Source organism: Octodon degus, unplaced genomic scaffold, assembly GCF_000260255.1.
Source record: "Octodon degus isolate 3935 unplaced genomic scaffold, OctDeg1.0 scaffold00019, whole genome shotgun sequence".
Classification (NCBI taxonomy): Eukaryota; Metazoa; Chordata; class Mammalia; order Rodentia; family Octodontidae; genus Octodon; species Octodon degus.
The window spans coordinates 3,699,196-3,715,320 of record NW_004524595.1 but is presented as its reverse complement, the minus strand read 5'-3'; the positions used below and the strand labels follow the sequence as shown (position 1 = coordinate 3,715,320).

Sequence of the window (16,125 nt, the reverse complement as noted above, 5' to 3'; positions counted from 1 at the left end):
GCGCGTAAACACCCAGGCAGGCTAGGACGCAAGGATGAAAAAAAGCCAAGCACCCACGGCTGGCGCGCGCGTCCACCGACCCCACACCCCTCGCCCGGGCCCGCGCAGTTGCAGGCTCTGCTGGGAGGACAATGGCGGAGGTGTGAAGGGTCAGGCCGGCCTCACCCCGCCGCGCGCGCACGTCCTTGGGGATGGAGCTCAGAACAGAATGTGTTTTATAACTGTAAACAATGACCCCGAGTATTGTTTGGGATTACCGTATCTTGGGGCCCTTGGGGCGGCCAGATGCCGCCAGCCGTCCCGGAAACGCCAGCGCTTTATATAGAGCCCCGGGAAAGCTTCGAGTTCCCGGCTTTATTATTTTTTTCCAAGTTACGCCTCCACTTCGCAGATAAGGAAACTGAGGACTGGAACTGTGTGTGTTAAGAGCGCGTAGTGCTGCACAGTCCGCAGTGAAATCCCAACAACGTATCTTTTCCGTTTGGCCCTCCTAAGGACTCTTTCGGATACGAGTGGGGGGTAAACTGAGGCCAGCGCAGGTCCCGGACCAGAATCCCGACTCCCGGCACGGTGTGCTTCTCTGGGCACTTCTGCAGTACTGCAGCTCCACAGTAGACCGAGGCCTTAGGAGGTCAGATCTGAAACCCTTCATTATGCAGCAGGAAAGTGAGATTCAGGTTAATGCACCCGCCCCAGCGCTCACAGCTCGTAAACAGCACAGCCCGCGTCCAACTCCACGGCCTGTGCTCTTCACCCAACGCGCGTCCCCTCCCCGCGGGGCGCAGACCCGGGTCCTGCTGCGCGCGCCCTGAACTTCGCTCCCAAACAGCTGAAGACAGCTCGGGCACACCCTCGCTGGCCTCCCTCCTCCCTGTGTCGTTGTTGTTGTTTTAATTGTAACATTAACAGCGTGGACACGGCTTATAAGGCCCGACTGGCCCTATTAGCTGCGTTCTAAATGCCTGTTCTAGAGGGCGGCCAGAATGTCTTGATGTGAATTCTGTCTTCAAAGCTACCCCTAACAAATGAATTGTAGGATCGAAAAAAAATTACACACACAAAAGGGAAGCAGTGGGCAGCGGGCAGCGGAGAGAAAAATAGGCAGGCCTGCCCCGCCTGGTGGCGCCGCGCCGCACCCAGCCGAGGGCCGTCCGCAGGGCGGCGCGGTACCCTGTGCGCCCAGGGCGCCCGCTGCACCCGCCGGCGCCGCGGAGGGTGCGGACGACCGCGCAAGGCCGCGCCCTCCCTGCGAGCGGCTCTGCGCGCTGGGCTCCTGGCCTCGCGGTGGCGCCGCGCTGAGCCGCGCGTCTCGGCCTCAGGACTGTGATTGTTTTCTAAAGCCCGAGTCGAGGCCGCGCGGCCGCTCTCGGGGCCCCGCCCCGCGCCCCTTCCCGAGGCGGGGGGAGGCCGCGGCGCGCCGGGGAGCGGGCGAGGGAATCCCTCTCCCTCCACGTCACCCGAAAGCGAGGAACCCCGCACTCGCGTCCTCTAACGCAAATGACCATCTTTGGCAACGTGAGCCAATGGAACAGACCAAGGGCGCGGGGCCCGGAGGGGTGCGAAGGGCCAGGGCTACCTTGGCTCCCCCAAACCGCGCGAGCCTCCCGCTTCCACCCTCGCTGCCGCCTTTCCTCCGCGCGCGGGCTGCGCGGCTGGCGTCAGCGCGGCAGCTAGCCGGCCGGGAGGGAGCGTTGCGCCCGCCTCCTCCCTCCCCCTCCCGCGCTCTTCCTCCTCCTCCTCCCTCCCCCCCCCGCGCTCCTCCCTGCGAGGTGGAGTCTGGGGTTGACGTGAGTGAATCCATGTGGTAGGGGCTGGGGAATAAAGAGTGTGGAGTTGAACTCGTGCCATTGTAGTGACTCATCTCGGGCAGAGCGCAGGGGCTCCGAGTGAACCAGCGAGCGAGCGGTGCTCGGCGGGGACCGAGAGGCGGAGAGGGAGGGAGAGGCGCGGACCGCGAGGCGGGCCGTCCGGGAGCGGACGCCGGCGAGAGGTGCAGGAGGGCGCGGGGCGCCGGGCGCGTCCCTCTCAGCCCGCGCTGCTCGAGCCCAGCGGCCGCTGTCCCGCGGGCACGCTCGGATCCCCACACGGGCGCACGCCGCCCTCAAGTGTCCGAGCCGCTCCGAAACTCCGGCGGCGAGCCGGCCACAGGAAGTTTATTCTCGGGCTCCTTTCTAAAAGGAGGAAACAGAAGTTTCTCCAAGGCGCCAGCCTTTCTTTTCGCCTTTTTTGGCCCTGTCTGCAATCCGGCGACCCCAGATCTGACAGGCGAGGCTTGCCGGGCTCCGATTCAGTTTTCATTTCCAATTTTTCTTTGGGTCTTCGGTCGCCGCTCAGCTCCGGCTGCGCGCGGGGGCGGGAGGGTGCGCTCAAGGGAGGGACCGAGGGACCGGCGACTTTTTAGAGGGAGGGAGCCGGTGGACAACTGGTCCCGCGGAGCTCTCAGAGCAGGAACGAAGTGCCGTGCGAGACGCTGGGGGACACTTCCCGGGTGTCGCCACTTCCCGGCCCGCGCCTGCCGTTGTGGGGGAAAGTCCGGGAGCGAGGACCGCGGCCGGCGGAGCGGCGAGCTCGCAGCACCCTGAGCGCGGCCGCGGCGAGGGCGGGGAAGAAAAACACCCTGTTTCCTCTCCGGCCCCCACCGCGGATCATGTACCAGGATTATCCCGGGAACTTTGACACCTCGTCCCGGGGCAGCAGCGGCTCTCCTGCGCACGCCGAGTCCTACTCCAGCGGCGGCGGCCAGCAGGTAGGTGCGGGCCGTGGGTGCACCTGGTGGCGCGCGCTGACTCCCGCGCCCTCCTCGCCGCCACTGCCTCCGGCTCGCTTGCTTCTCTCTTCTTGGCTTGGCAACAACAAAGCTAGGGGCCACTGTTGTAAGTTGTGGATTTTTGCCCTGCTCCGCCCCACCCACCCTAGCACTTTTTTTTTTTTTAACTAAACTAGGCAGTGGGCTTGAAGGACCAACAAACCCTTCACTATTCAGAAAAGCTCCTGGAATTACAAGTCCTCGCCCAGGAGCCTCTTCTCTACTTCCAGGACCCCACCTTTTGCCTTCCTTCATCTCCACGATGGACAGAGAAGGCAATCTTTGCACCCACTAATCCTTCCCAGCAACCCTGTTACTGGGCAAAGCCCTCTCCCTCTCTTCTGGCCACCATCAGTCAGCTCATTTCTGAAAAATATGGGGGACACAGAAACATGGTTGGGCTGCTTCAAATAATGGGGAGTGATGGGGAGGTTTGCCTCTGGGAATCAGGTGCGAAGGTCAGGAAAGAGGCCGGCTTTGATTGGCTGCTGCTGCCCGCCTGCCCACGTCAATTTCCTGTAAGGGTCGAGGCAAGAGCCTGAATTGCTCTGGGAGCAGCTCCTTGAAGATCTGGGGGTAGCTGGGCAGGAAGGCCGGCAGAGAGAAGTAAGGGAAAGAGACATCACTTGTTCTCCTGGGTGGTTCTGGAAACAGAAAAACAACTGCTTTCTAAAGCAGCCGAACTGGTTTCCACCGGAGGGATTGTGCCTGCAATCCGTATGTCTGTGGGGTGGGTTTCACAGCTGTGACTTACCCACCCCCCTCTGTCTTGTGAAGGAGCTGGGTTAGCACTCAGAGCCCTCTGCAACCCAAATCCTACCCTGCTCCATCAGGTGGTAGCCTTGGCCTCTAGAAACCAGCCAGCCAGGACGGTTTGGGGTGGGCCTGTGGGAAGGGGTGGACCTAGCTGGAGAACAGAATGTGAACATGGCTCTTTATTGGATCTGAAGAGGAATACCTGTTTCAAAGTGATTCTTCCTACCGGGTGAGTCTCCTAAATGGCTTCCCTGTGTCTCTCCTCTATAGCTGCCATCCACAGCCCTGCCCCTATACTGCCCAAGCACCCTCTGTGCTGAAGGCCTAGTCTGGGCATTGAGTATGCGCCCCTAAAAGGAGTGCCGCTGTGATGAGTTTAAAATCTCACACGAAAAGTTCATTATGTTTGTTTCCTGGCCCAGTTGGTGGTTTGTGTTGGCTTCAAACATCATTAATTAATGGGTTAGGATGGTTTATATCCATTCCCTCACTTTCCAATTCAGCAAAACTCAACCTCTACTCTCCTCCTCCTGGAATCAGAAAGCGATCTTTGGACTTCTCTTTTCTTTTCCCTAACACATCTGAGACCGTAATCCTTGAAAGTAGAGTCTCATTGCCTTGCTTTGCTCAGACTCTGGAGCCTGGATGGGAAGTCAGACCGGACATCAGTGCCCTGACTGAATAATCTGTGTCACTAGGGCTTTGAGCCCAGGATGCGAGTGGAGGCGATTCCGTTTTGGAAGCAAATCAGACAGGAAACCAGTGATAGGAAGAAGGAAGAGAACTCAGTCCAGCAGAGTGTAATGGGGCCTCATTACCAAAGCAAAAAGCAGCTGTTGGCTAATTTCTAGCATGCTGTAACACATGAGGATTTTGCAATTAGCAACAATCAGCACACAGGTTCTTATGTACGCCTGCCTGTTCGGCCCAGCAGTGTGAGCAGTGGGTCTTTCAAATCAGAGGAATTGGCAAGGTAATTAATTTGCTTAGAGTTTTTCTTTTTGCCTGAACTGGGAAGGTGTTTAGGGGAGGGACAAAGGAGAGCATCCGGGAGAGTTTTTCTGTCATTGCTCTGACTTTTCACAGAATTATTCTGTGGTCCTAAGGACTGACTTCAAGGCTGTTGTTCCCCCGAAAGTTTGCTCTCTGACCTCGTCTGAGCTTGGGCTCAAGGTAACTTTATTACATACCAGATAAATCCTGTAATCACTTTATTTCTCTGAGCTACCTTTATGGGCAGACTTTTGTGGTGGTTAGTTACTGGGCTTCCTTCTTTATGGCACTGCAGTGAACCAATCAGTGTGAGACAGTTCTTGATTCTTATTTGTAGGGTCCAATATTGCAGGTAAGTTTGTTGCTTGTACAAAGAAGAGCTTTCTTCTCTCCTCTAGCCACAGAAGACAAACTGAGCACACAGCCACAGATTCCAGGGACTTGGAGAGTTGGGTGCAGGCAGCTATTTGTTAAAACCTCTCTCTGGTATAAGGGCAGGAACTTAAATCATGAAAAATATTTCCTGTTGCAGCTACAGTTTGAATCTCAAAGATTGGTCTTTGCTGATTTAGTTTTGCTAGGAACAGTTACACATACCTTCCCTTCCTGGAGTTTGTTTTGTTGTTATTTTCTCTGGCCTGTCTTTCCTAGGACAACACCTCCCAGATATATACTGTGTCTGGCTGCTTGACTGTTAGGTTTCTGGGCCCGGGCATTACGCAATCCAGCCAGTTACACAAACACAGGTCATTTCATAACTTGTTTTCATCAGCCAGGCCCCCTTTTAATGAACAAAACAAAACAAAAACAAGACCAAGAACTTTTCCAAGGCTACTATTTGTTTGTTTCTCAGATAACTTGTGAAAATAAATCAAGGGGGTATTTCCTTTTGGAATTGAGGAATATCAGACAAGCTCTCTTCTTCCTCAACCACTCTTTCTAAAACGCACGCGCGCACACACACACGCACACATGTACACACACACATACATCCACATCCACATCCACATGCACACACAAAATTCCCCGGAGTGAACTTTTGCCAACTGTACCAGGCTGGGACATTCCTCACACCAAAGAACTTTTACCAGAAATGACTGTGATTCCCAAGTCAGCCTCTATTATATCTCTCTGGTGCCCCCTACAGGACATTTTTAGAAGAACCATCTTGGGAATGTATTTTTCCAGCCCCCAAAGAGTGTCAACTTGGTTAGTTTTTGGAATTCTTAGAATTTTTCTTTTTGTTTAGGGACAGATAAATGCCATATATTTAACAGTGGTTAACTAGGAACAGCTTGACTTCAAAATGAGCTTTTTTATTTATTTTTCGTTCTAAATAAAACCTAGTTAATTTTTTTTTTTTCCTTTTTTCTGTTTTGTTGTCAATTCATTAAGGGCCAGCATCCTCAAGGCTTATTTTCTTTATGTGTTCGTATATGTGTGTGTTTGTGTGCGGGTCATTCAGAACTGGTGGGAAGATGAGAGATGTATGTTAAGGATCTGGGTGCTTTTAAATTTAATTTTATTTTTTGCCTTGATCTCACAGATGTTGCAGATTAGGAATGAACAAAATGCTATCCCAGGAATCTGTCTGTGCCACTGATTCTTGGCGATGGGAGTCATCCTCGCGTTTTTGTCACAGGGAATAGGGTGAAATAGCAGTCATGTATTGTCTGAGTGGCAGCTGAAATTTCATATCTAAAACCCTGAGTGCATTTCCATTACCGTATTTTTGCCTGTCTTATTGTTCAAGGTGAATTTAAATAAGGAAACCTGATTTTTTTTCCCTTTTCTGTCTTAACACCAACACACTAGAACTTACACATGTAAGTCACTGTTGACCCATCATCCTTGATCATTAGGAGACTGAATACCTACTTTGGTGTTGTGGCTGTGGTCAGACTCAGAAATATTTTACAATGCCTTTCTTTTAGAATTGCTTTCAACATATTCTTTTAGAAATCCTCCTTCCTAACAAACTGTTTGCCTCTGTGGGTAAATTACAGGGTTTTTTTTGTTTTTTTCAGAACCGGGGATTGAACTCAGGCCCTTGTGTTGGCCAGGGAAGCACTTATTCTACTAAGCCATCTCCCCAGCCCCTCTATGGGTAAATTAGATGTTCACAAATTCCCCAAATTAACTTTGGAAAACTAAGTCTGACCTAGGAAGTTGGGGTGACCAGACTGGGTCCAAAATAGAGTGTGACCCCAGGTTCTGTGGCTCTCACTCTTGACAATTTGCCTGGGAAACTGCCCCCTCCTCTTAACAAGGCACACCAAAGCTGGCACCTCTGGTACCAGCAGCTTTGCCATCTGTACATGTTTTTTTTGCCTCTGTTAAATAGAAATAGAGATACTGGTTTTCAAAATTAAGGAGTCTCACTTTCTGGCTTACATGTTGAAAGAAGGAAAAAATGGCATCATTACTTTGTCTCATCTGGTAACTTTTGGTGGCCACAGCATTTCACAACTATGGCAGCTGCTCTGATTGAGGTAAATATATCTGTTCCAAACCCCATTCTGTAATTCCACTCCTCAGCTTCCTGGGAGGGAGGGAGGGAGGGGGAAGATGTGAGATTTCTTAGCCCAGTCTCTCAGCTTCATTGTGTGACTGACGTCCCGTAGTTCTAGAGCAAGATGAGATGTTAGCCTTCCTATCAAGTGCAGAGCTCAGAGGATTGGTAGCAGTAGGAAAAGGTCCCCAGGACAGTGGAGTAAATTCTCTCTAGTGCTTTGGAGTGGAGTTTTTGACCAGAAGGACTCTGGGAACAAATAAACCAGGAACCCCGGAGATGGCTCCCTGTCAGCAACTCTTCTTGTTTTCTTTCTTTCCTTGTTTTTTTTTTTTTTTTTCCCAAGCAGTGAGGTGGCAGAGAATTAAGGGGTTCTTTCAAGTAAAGCTGAGAATTCAAAGGAGCTGGTGTGTTTGTATACAATAAGACTTTGGAAATCATGAGTTACTAGTGCCAATTTCCATTGTGACATAAGTGGCATTTCCTCAGAGAAGAATAAAAGCTTGGACGTCACAGTGTTGTCCAATGCGCACTCTGTGAATCTGCTTGAATTCCACACTGATGGCTTCGAATGCTTTGGAGGACATCCTGGCTTTGATAAGGATGCAGAGCTGTGGGGGAGATAGCTCGGTAGAATAAGCATCTGCCTGGCAAGCACAGGTCCTGAGTATCACAAAAAAAGAAAAAAAAAGAATACAAAGCATTTGTCTTGTATTGGTGATGAACTGCAAGGTGGCCAGCGTGGGAAACAGTAAGACAGCATTTGCTCTCACCCTTTCTCTTCCTTGTAGCCAGTCTTATTAGATGCTAGAATTTTCCTTTCCCCATCTTGGGAATCTAAAAATAGAGGAAGACCCTAGTGCTTTCCCCGACATTGCACCTGCCTTCCTGACGGGCAAATTGCAGAGTCTGCAGGGCTCATGGCATGAATGACTAGGGAACCCTGGCAAGAACCAGTCCAGTGGAGAAGGGCTGGCCAAGCAGTTGGGTCAGGAATACCAGGCATGACTTCGATGTCAAATACCATTTCTGCCTGGCTCAGGAGTCCCTGGGATAAGCCTGAGAAGTAGGGACCTAAACCCTCACTCTGAGACCATTTAGCCAAAGGCCATGGCTGTGAGCTCAGGTCTGAATTCAAAGAGTCCCCAAAGATTTTCCCAAGTTAGCAATGGATCACTGTAGGACTTCTCTAGCCTGCTGGAGTTGACACTGTGTTTCCTGCTACCTATTATGGTAAGTGGGAGGGCACGCACTACTGACAGTAGCCCGTGGCACTCCAGGGTGCTCTAGGTTGACATTTCCATTTCCATGCTCAAAGACCCACAGCACAGCTTGTAAGGGCTTGAGCTTGGGCTCAGGGTTTGGAGGTCCTAGCTGATGAAGAAGGCCCATCTCCTTGGCTTTATGGGTCAGAGAACCTGAGCCCTCCATCTCCTAGGATGGAGGTTGGCAAATGAAGTTTAATGAAGGCCCAGCATGCCTGTTTGCTTACATATTATCTATGCCTTTCCACATGATAGGATGGCAGAGCTGAGTTGTGACATAGACTGTGTGGTCCATAAAGCCTAAAATATTTGCTTTCTGGTAGCAAAGCTTACCAGATTCAGCTCTAGGAGATCTGTGGGGGCTGTTTTCTCCTTTTATAGCTATGTACCCACAAGTAGACAGGGTGACACAGTTAAAGTATTTGAAGGCTTTGCCAGGCTGGAATGCAACACAGACATCCAGCATCTTCAATCCTGTTCCTAGAGAAGGAGCCTAGTAGGGGCTGCAGTGTCTGGGGGAGCCAGCTCACCCCCCCCCCTCACTGCCTGCACATTCCTGGGACCACAGCCTGCAAAACTGCCCTGATGCTGCAGCGTGGTGAAATGTTAACTCACTCCCAGAGAACTACAGTTCATCCCCAACAGGGCATTGGCTGGTTCTTGGGCCTGTTGGCTTAGAAGAGGCCAGGCTGACTTCCACGCTCTCAGACTCCTACCCTCACCTCTTTTCTCCTATCCCAGTGTTGCTTTCTGAATGATACGTTTGGAGTTGAGACAAGGCCCATCTGCCAGTTCTAATTGAAACTTTTGTGTGTGTCTCCCAGAGAGGCATCTCTGGAGACAAAAGCCTTCTTTATCAGGCCTTAGTCCCCTCTGGGGATGGGACATTGTTTTCCTTGCAGTTTGGAGCCAGTGTGTTATCCAGATGGCTTTGCCTCCTGTCTGAAACAAGGTGTACATTCGATTCAGAGGCAGTCATTACCTCCTGCCTTGTTTTAATTGCTGTCTTGTTTTGTCTAGACCAAGCCAGTGCTGTAAGGAAGCTGGCTGATGTATACTGGGAAGTGTGTTCGGAGGACCTACAGACCTGCCGTCTCTACAGTGGGGGGACTGAGAGGCAACCCCTGTCCCTAAGTAATCTTAATCTCTCACTTTACTTCAGGTCTTTACTTGTTTCCCCAATCCTGAAACAGGTACATTTTGTTTGTTGGAGAAAGTGTTTCTTGGTGCTTTCCTGGAAGGAAAGCTGACAGCTGCCCCCGGGAGGAGAGGTCACACTTGGATCCAGGCTCTGGGTGTCCTGCGTGCACTTCAAGCCCAGAACCTGGCTCGAGGACAGACGCTGAATACCAAAGTTGGCTGTTTCCCAGGAGTGGAAGCTGACTGTTCTCCCTGGGGTCATCTAGCGTAGAGTACACAGACCCAGGTGAAGATGACGGCATGAGGATGATGGTGGTGATGACAATACCTTTCCTTTGGCACACAATCTTGTGAACATTAGAATCTCCTTGGTTTTTTTTTTTTTCTTTTTTTTTTTTAAAAACACTTTTGTCAGAACCCACCCCCCACACCAGTTACTTCAGGTCTCCCATGATAAGGCTTTCACACTGGTGTTTAGGACAAGCTTCTCAGAAGATTCTAGTGTGCAGCCAGGGTTGAGCCTCACCAGGGTGCCTTGAAGCCTATGATTATAAGTAGCTACTTATTTAATCCTCATGACAGTGCAGGGAGTTGGGCATTGGAGTTCCCCTTTCTGCCCTGGATCAGGGTCCTCAGGAACTGGCCTGGGGCAAAACCCTCCACAGCTAAGCCAGGTCTCCTGACTTCCAAGTGCAGTGTGACTTCCAGGGCCTCCCATCTAGCATCCCAAGAGAAAAGTTGCTGCCTGGGACTCAGTGCTTCTGTGTACCCTTGGCCATGCCCACTGTTGTAACGTCTCTGCCTCCTCACAACCCAACAGGCCAGGCCTGGATATTCATGTTTCCTCCTTGGAGAGCATGTCTCGCTTGGATCCTGTCTTGTTCTCCGCAAGCAGCTCTCCTTCACACACACCTGCTTCTTTTGAGTCAGCTTCTGGTAAAAAGCCCAAAGTAGTTTTGTCTTCAGAAGAACAACTCAGAATCTATCACTCTGAGCAGCTGCCCTCTGCAATCCCACAATGCACTGCACTGGGCATCTATTCTCATAGAATCCCACAATCCATTGTTCTGACAGCTCTTCTTATGAAATACTTTTTTTTTTTATTTTTATTTATTTGAGAGAGAGAGAGAGAGAGAGAGAGAGAGAGAGAGAGAGAGTGTGTGGCCAGCTCAGCCCACCAGGGGGCGGGGCTGGCTGGCATGTGGTGCTGGGGGATTGAACCGCGGTCCCTGATGCTTTGCTAAGCTTGTTCTAAGTAGGTGCTTTAGACCACTGAGCCATCTCTCCAGCCCCTGAAATACTTTTTTTAAGGTCACTCTCTTCACTGAATGCCCTTGGCTTGGAATCCCGGGGAGGTCTGGGAGGTGGGACAGCCATGTTCCACTATGCAGACTGGGGTCAGAAGAGTGCCAGAGAGGCAAGTGAGAAAGGATTCCAGCTCTGTCAACTGCAATGAGGTACTCTGAGGTTCACCTTATTTACACAGTAGGAACCCAGATGTTACCTCTCGTGACAGAGATAACAGTGGTGACCGTTGCTAATGCTTCTAATCCTACTTGGTCTGACTGGACTAGAATGGGGGATACTATAGGATTTGTGCTAATGATAACAAGATTTCATTGGGGGCCAAACAGATCTATGGGACTTCTTTGGTCTATAGGGATCTTTGGCAAGGTTGATCTGATGGATGCTATCTGAGGACAGCCGGGGCAGATGCTACTGTTTGGAGCTGGACTTTGAAGAAGAACGAAGCAATGCTAAAGAAGCTTATGTGGCACAATGTTGAGAGCTCTTCCCTCTTTGTTAGCACTGAACTGAGTTTGAATCTTGACCCCACTGCTTATTAGCTGGATGGTTTTGGATAAGTTACCTAATCTCTCAGACTAAATTTCTGCCTTGAAAATGGAGATAGTAGTCATTCTTACCCTAGAGGGAGAATTAATGAGATAATCTAGGTTGAGACATTAGCATAGTGACAGTCATTTAGTAAGTGCTACTGTTATTGATGTCATTTCATCTACCAGTATAAGGGGAAAAACCTTGGAGAACCCTTTTACAGGCGCAGACATCATCCAAGGGTGAGGATTTGCTTGGGTTCCATTGGGGCGTTTCTCCTGTGAATGGAGAGCCCTCCTCTTTCTCCCTTTTTCTCACTTGCCCAGCACGACTGTGAGGAAAGGTTGAGTCCAACTGCTGAGGAACCTGGCCCATTTTTGTTCTGCACTCCGTCATCATCTTATATTTTAAGTAGAATGCTTCCTGCAGCATGTTCCAGAGAGCTCTGCAATGTGGTCCAGGCATAAATTAAGAGCCAAGAAGAAAACTCTGAGCTGGCAGCACTAGTTTCCTGCAGACACATAGGTGGACCCAGGCAGATAGATGTGTAGATAATGGGTAGAGACACCATGTCTGGCTCAGGTGAGGTGCTGATGGAAGGACAGGGACTGTAAGAGGAAGCCTGGCTGCAGCTCGTTCTCATGGCCTTGGCTTGATGGGGTCATAGCCCCATCCTGAACCTCTCTGGAAAGTGACAAATGCAGGCACATTATGCTTCTCGGTGATGTTTATTGCTCCAAAGCTACTGGTGTGTAGATCGCCAAGTAAAGTGTCCTGAGCTAGTGTCCTGGAGAATAATTAGCAGGTGACTCAGAGGCTTCAGAGGCAAAGGTGTTGCGTCTTGTGTGAGCAGTGGGGCATCATGGGTCTTAGAAGTCAACTGGAGTACGGGAGTGTCCTCACTGGACCACTTGGGAATGGAGTCCTGAGGACCCCCGTTGGGAAGCAGATCCAAGGCCCCAGAAGTAGTCGACTCCTTCTGATCCTTGGCCATGTGGTGCCTATCCAGGACCTGCCCAGGGAAGCCCACCTGAGGTCCTGGCCTTGCGCTCCAAGCACTGACCATATTGTCTTCAGTTTTTGCCTTGTTCTGCTTGTTCCTTAGTACTCCATGTCTATTGGCTCAATCATACCTTTCTCCTCATTTCAGAAGTTCCGGGTAGATATGCCTGGCTCGGGCAGTGCCTTCATCCCCACCATCAACGCCATCACCACCAGCCAGGACCTGCAGTGGATGGTGCAGCCCACAGTGATCACCTCCATGTCCAACCCCTACTCCCGCTCACATCCATACAGCCCTCTGCCGGGCCTGGCTTCTGTCCCCGGACACATGGCCCTGCCAAGACCCGGCGTGATCAAGACCATTGGCACCACTGTGGGCCGCAGGAGGCGAGATGAGCAGGTACAGCTCAGGCCCCCAGAAAGAAGCCATGTTAATGTTGTCCCTGTGGGGCTTCAGAAGCACGGAATGTTCTTCAGCAGACTGTTGGGTAATGGGGTTAATGTTCTGGATACACCTGGGAGGCCAGGGAGCCAGATAATGAGAGGAGACAAGGCAACACCTCTGTCAGAGGTAGAGCTATGGCCTGAGTTGGGCTTGGCTTTACCATCTCACCAGTGTCCCTCAGAACAATTTGTTTCCTCAGCTGCAAAAAGGAAGCAATGGTTTCTGCCAGCTGGAACTTGATGCTCTAAGGAGATCATGTGTGGGGAAGCACACACTAGACAGAAGGTGTCAGTGGATAGGCAGTGCTGTCCTGCCTGCCTGTAGCAGCATCCTGCTCGGAGCCTTGGCAGAGGCCACAGAGTGAACCCCACTGCACCGTGGCCGTAAGCTGTTTTAGATTGGCCTTTAGCTGTCTCCAGGTGTCTGGAGCAGACCAGGCACCAGCAGGGTACCTGCAGAGTTACACTCAGGGCCGGTCCTACCCACGTCTTCCCGATCTTCCTCAGTGTCCTGAGCCTTTGACTCAAAGCAGCAGCCCACTTCAGGTGCCCGGAAATGTTTTGTATGTCCCAGAAATATAGTGACTCTGTGTAGAGCTACCTGGACAGGATCTGTCCAGCTGCATTAGCTGATGGGAGGGGCTTCAGTTTTGAAAGGGGGCTAACTTGTCAGGGAAGGAAGTCAGAAAATGTCAAGGTCTATGCTTCTAGGAACCACCTGCCAATATTCAGAAGTTCTATCACCTGCATCCGCAGTGAGCTCAGGCAGACTGAACCCCATGGTTCCTGAAAGAAAAATCAGAGCCATGCATGATTCCTGAAAGAAGGAAGGGCGTCAGAGGGGCCCCTCTGTCCTCCTTGCACATGGTGCAGCCAAGGATAGGCCCATCTGGCTGTGCTCACTTGGTGAGTGCGGGGGCAAGTCTTGACAGCTCTGAGCCAGTTCCCTGGACCCCCCTTGAAGTGCCCTTCCTGTGGGCCCATGCCACTACGAGCCCTGAGTCCCCTTGTTCAGGTGGAAATGGACCTGGAGAACTACTCCAGTTCTAGCGCAGGAACCCCTTTCCCTTCCAAACCATCCATTCTACTCTAGGACCCCAGGGGGCCACCACATGCTAATATAGGACCTTTACATGTGGTTCCCCAGGGGCGATGATGGATCCAGGGCCACCGACAAGATATGTGGAATGACAAAGATAACCAGTCCAAGGAATTGGATGGTTTTTCAGGAGCTCTGCTCCTCTGGGAACAAAGCTGTGCCTTATATCTATCCAGTACCTGTTGATGTGGGGCCATAGTGGAAGATCCATGGGGAGGTACATAGTAATAAATAGACCTCATGGTTACATGTTGAGCCACTGCCACTGGGATAGGGGCCACTCTGCCCTTGACTATTGCTTTCCATAGTTGCAGCTGTAAATATTGCAGTAGCAGTAAACATGATGTCCTTTATAAATAAGCTTCCCGCAGAGTCTTAGGTGCAAAGCTGGGTGGTTACTGATGAGCCAGATTCTCCTGGGTGCAAATGACACCATGAGACAGCCAGGATTGAGAGGAACTCTCATTGGCTAGCAGGGCAGGGAAACAAGATGTGCTCAGATCATGCTTCATTTTCTGCTGCACCTACCCTGTGCTACCTTTAGACGTTTCTATCTGGGATGGACTTGGGAAACCATCTTTTCTAATTTTCTCTCTGGAGATCATCCATAAACAAACCGAGGCCCAGAAAGGAGAAAGGCACTGTGCAGAGTTAGTAGCAAAGGCAGACCTGGAATCCACCTCTTCTACCTTCAGCCCTGGGTTCTTTTCCCACCAGGCCACCTAGCTGTACCCTAAGACAATCTGCCTGGAGAATTTCCTTCATTTTTTCAGAGGAAGGGAAAGAACCAGGAGCATTCTCTCCCATATCCAGTAAGAGCTCAGATAATCAAAGTCATGGGAAAGCATGGGCAGCTGGATCCTAGAACCTTCATGCTTAGGTTCCTAGCCCTGGGGTCTTTTCTCTGTCTCTGCCCTAACTTCCCCTGCCTGTGACCAGGAGCCAGCCTGGGGCCTTAGGGCCCTCTGGAGCCTGTCAGGGCGAGGTGACTGATGAGGCAGGGAGAGGAGGTTGTGTGTGGCTTGTGGGTGGGTCTGTGGCAGTGCTGACACACTCAAGCCGCAACCATGTTGATCTCACCGCCCCTGAACACTTCCTATGTCAACAGCTTCCATAAGTTCCTCCACCTCACCAGACAGGAGAGAGACTTCTAGAACCCAAAGTTTTCCAGGGGAAGGATGGCTAAACGTGGACCAAGGCCAGCCTTCCTCTTTTCTTTTCTGTCCCTAGCAGTGAGAGCTCTATGTGCTTGCTGGGCCTTCAGCAGGACCCTGGGAAGTTTTGGAACTAGCCCTGGTTGGCTCAGGTCAAGACAGGTTTAAGGACAGCAAGTGTTCAGGACTTTGGCCAAGTGGCCTTGTGACCTCAGCCAGGTAGACAGTCATGGGTTGTCCCTTTTGATACTGTGCCCTGCTTTGCTATTCAAAACACCACAGCAGCAGACTGCCAGGGTAGCAAAACCATCCCTGGACTGTGACCCAGACTCAGATGCTACAGTGGCCCTTGCCCTCATGGGGTGGCTGGCAGTGGAGGCAGCATCCCCCTGTGGGGATATCTTCCCTCCCCGAGTGTCTCCAGCTTTTCCCCGCTGCATCCCTTGAGGGCAGTGGCCAGGTCTTGTTCTTCTTGGACTATTCTAATCCTCTTATAGCAGTGGACACATAGAAGGTGTGCCTTGCGACCTTATAGCCAGATGGATAGGTCTTTCCTTTTCCTTGCTTTGTGCTTTGGCCCTCAGCCATCTTCTTGGGTCACTTATGTCTTAGAGGAGTATTGCGGTCACATCTCTGGGAAGCCTGTATATTTGAGCAGAGCCCTGGCCCCACTTAGTAGAGAGCAGTTCTCACCTTCTGGCTTGAGTTGCGATTGTTTCACCACCCTCGTTGTGAGAGCCAGATCCTGTGCTCTGCAAGGGAGCTCCCTTTGGTTTACCCATCAGTGTCAAGACTCTGGAACTGTGTCTTTCTCATAGAAGGTGTTCATCTGTTGAATAAATGGAAAGGGCAGCAGGACCTAGCATGCGTGGGTTATCCTCCTGCCGCGTGTCTGGTCCAGCTGAGGACCATGTCAGGCTCCTTAGAGCTGGTCTCTGAGCAGCTGGCATGTAGACCAGCAAAGTTGTCAGGAGCGGGATGGTATCCTTGGCCCTCCCTCTGGCAACAGAATATTTCTCCCAGGCGGATCTTGCCTGTGTGGGGACTCCTGGCCCAGCTACTTACCCAAATGGGGATAATGAGGCTTGTGGAGCTGGCCCAGTGCGGGGGGGGGGGGG

At 51.4% G+C, this 16,125-nt stretch overlaps 1 protein-coding gene across 3 annotated transcripts in view; it reads left to right on the top strand.

Moving 5' to 3' along the window:
• The first annotated feature begins 1,881 nt into the window (after positions 1-1,881).
• The window catches only part of Fosl2 (FOS like 2, AP-1 transcription factor subunit), a 22,320-nt gene continuing 8,076 nt past the window's right edge, over positions 1,882-16,125 (top strand). Inside the window, exons 1-2 of one of the 3 annotated variants that reach the window (XM_004627387.2) lie at positions 1,882-2,746; positions 12,459-12,710. In XM_004627387.2, the coding sequence (XP_004627444.1) occupies positions 2,648-2,746; positions 12,459-12,710 (351 nt within the window). In that variant the 5' untranslated portion in view covers positions 1,882-2,647. Of the gene's footprint in view, positions 2,747-3,352; positions 3,792-4,441; positions 4,536-12,458; positions 12,711-16,125 lie in introns of those variants that run through there. The other 2 variants (XM_023710960.1, XM_004627388.2) reach the window with 2 other exon arrangements.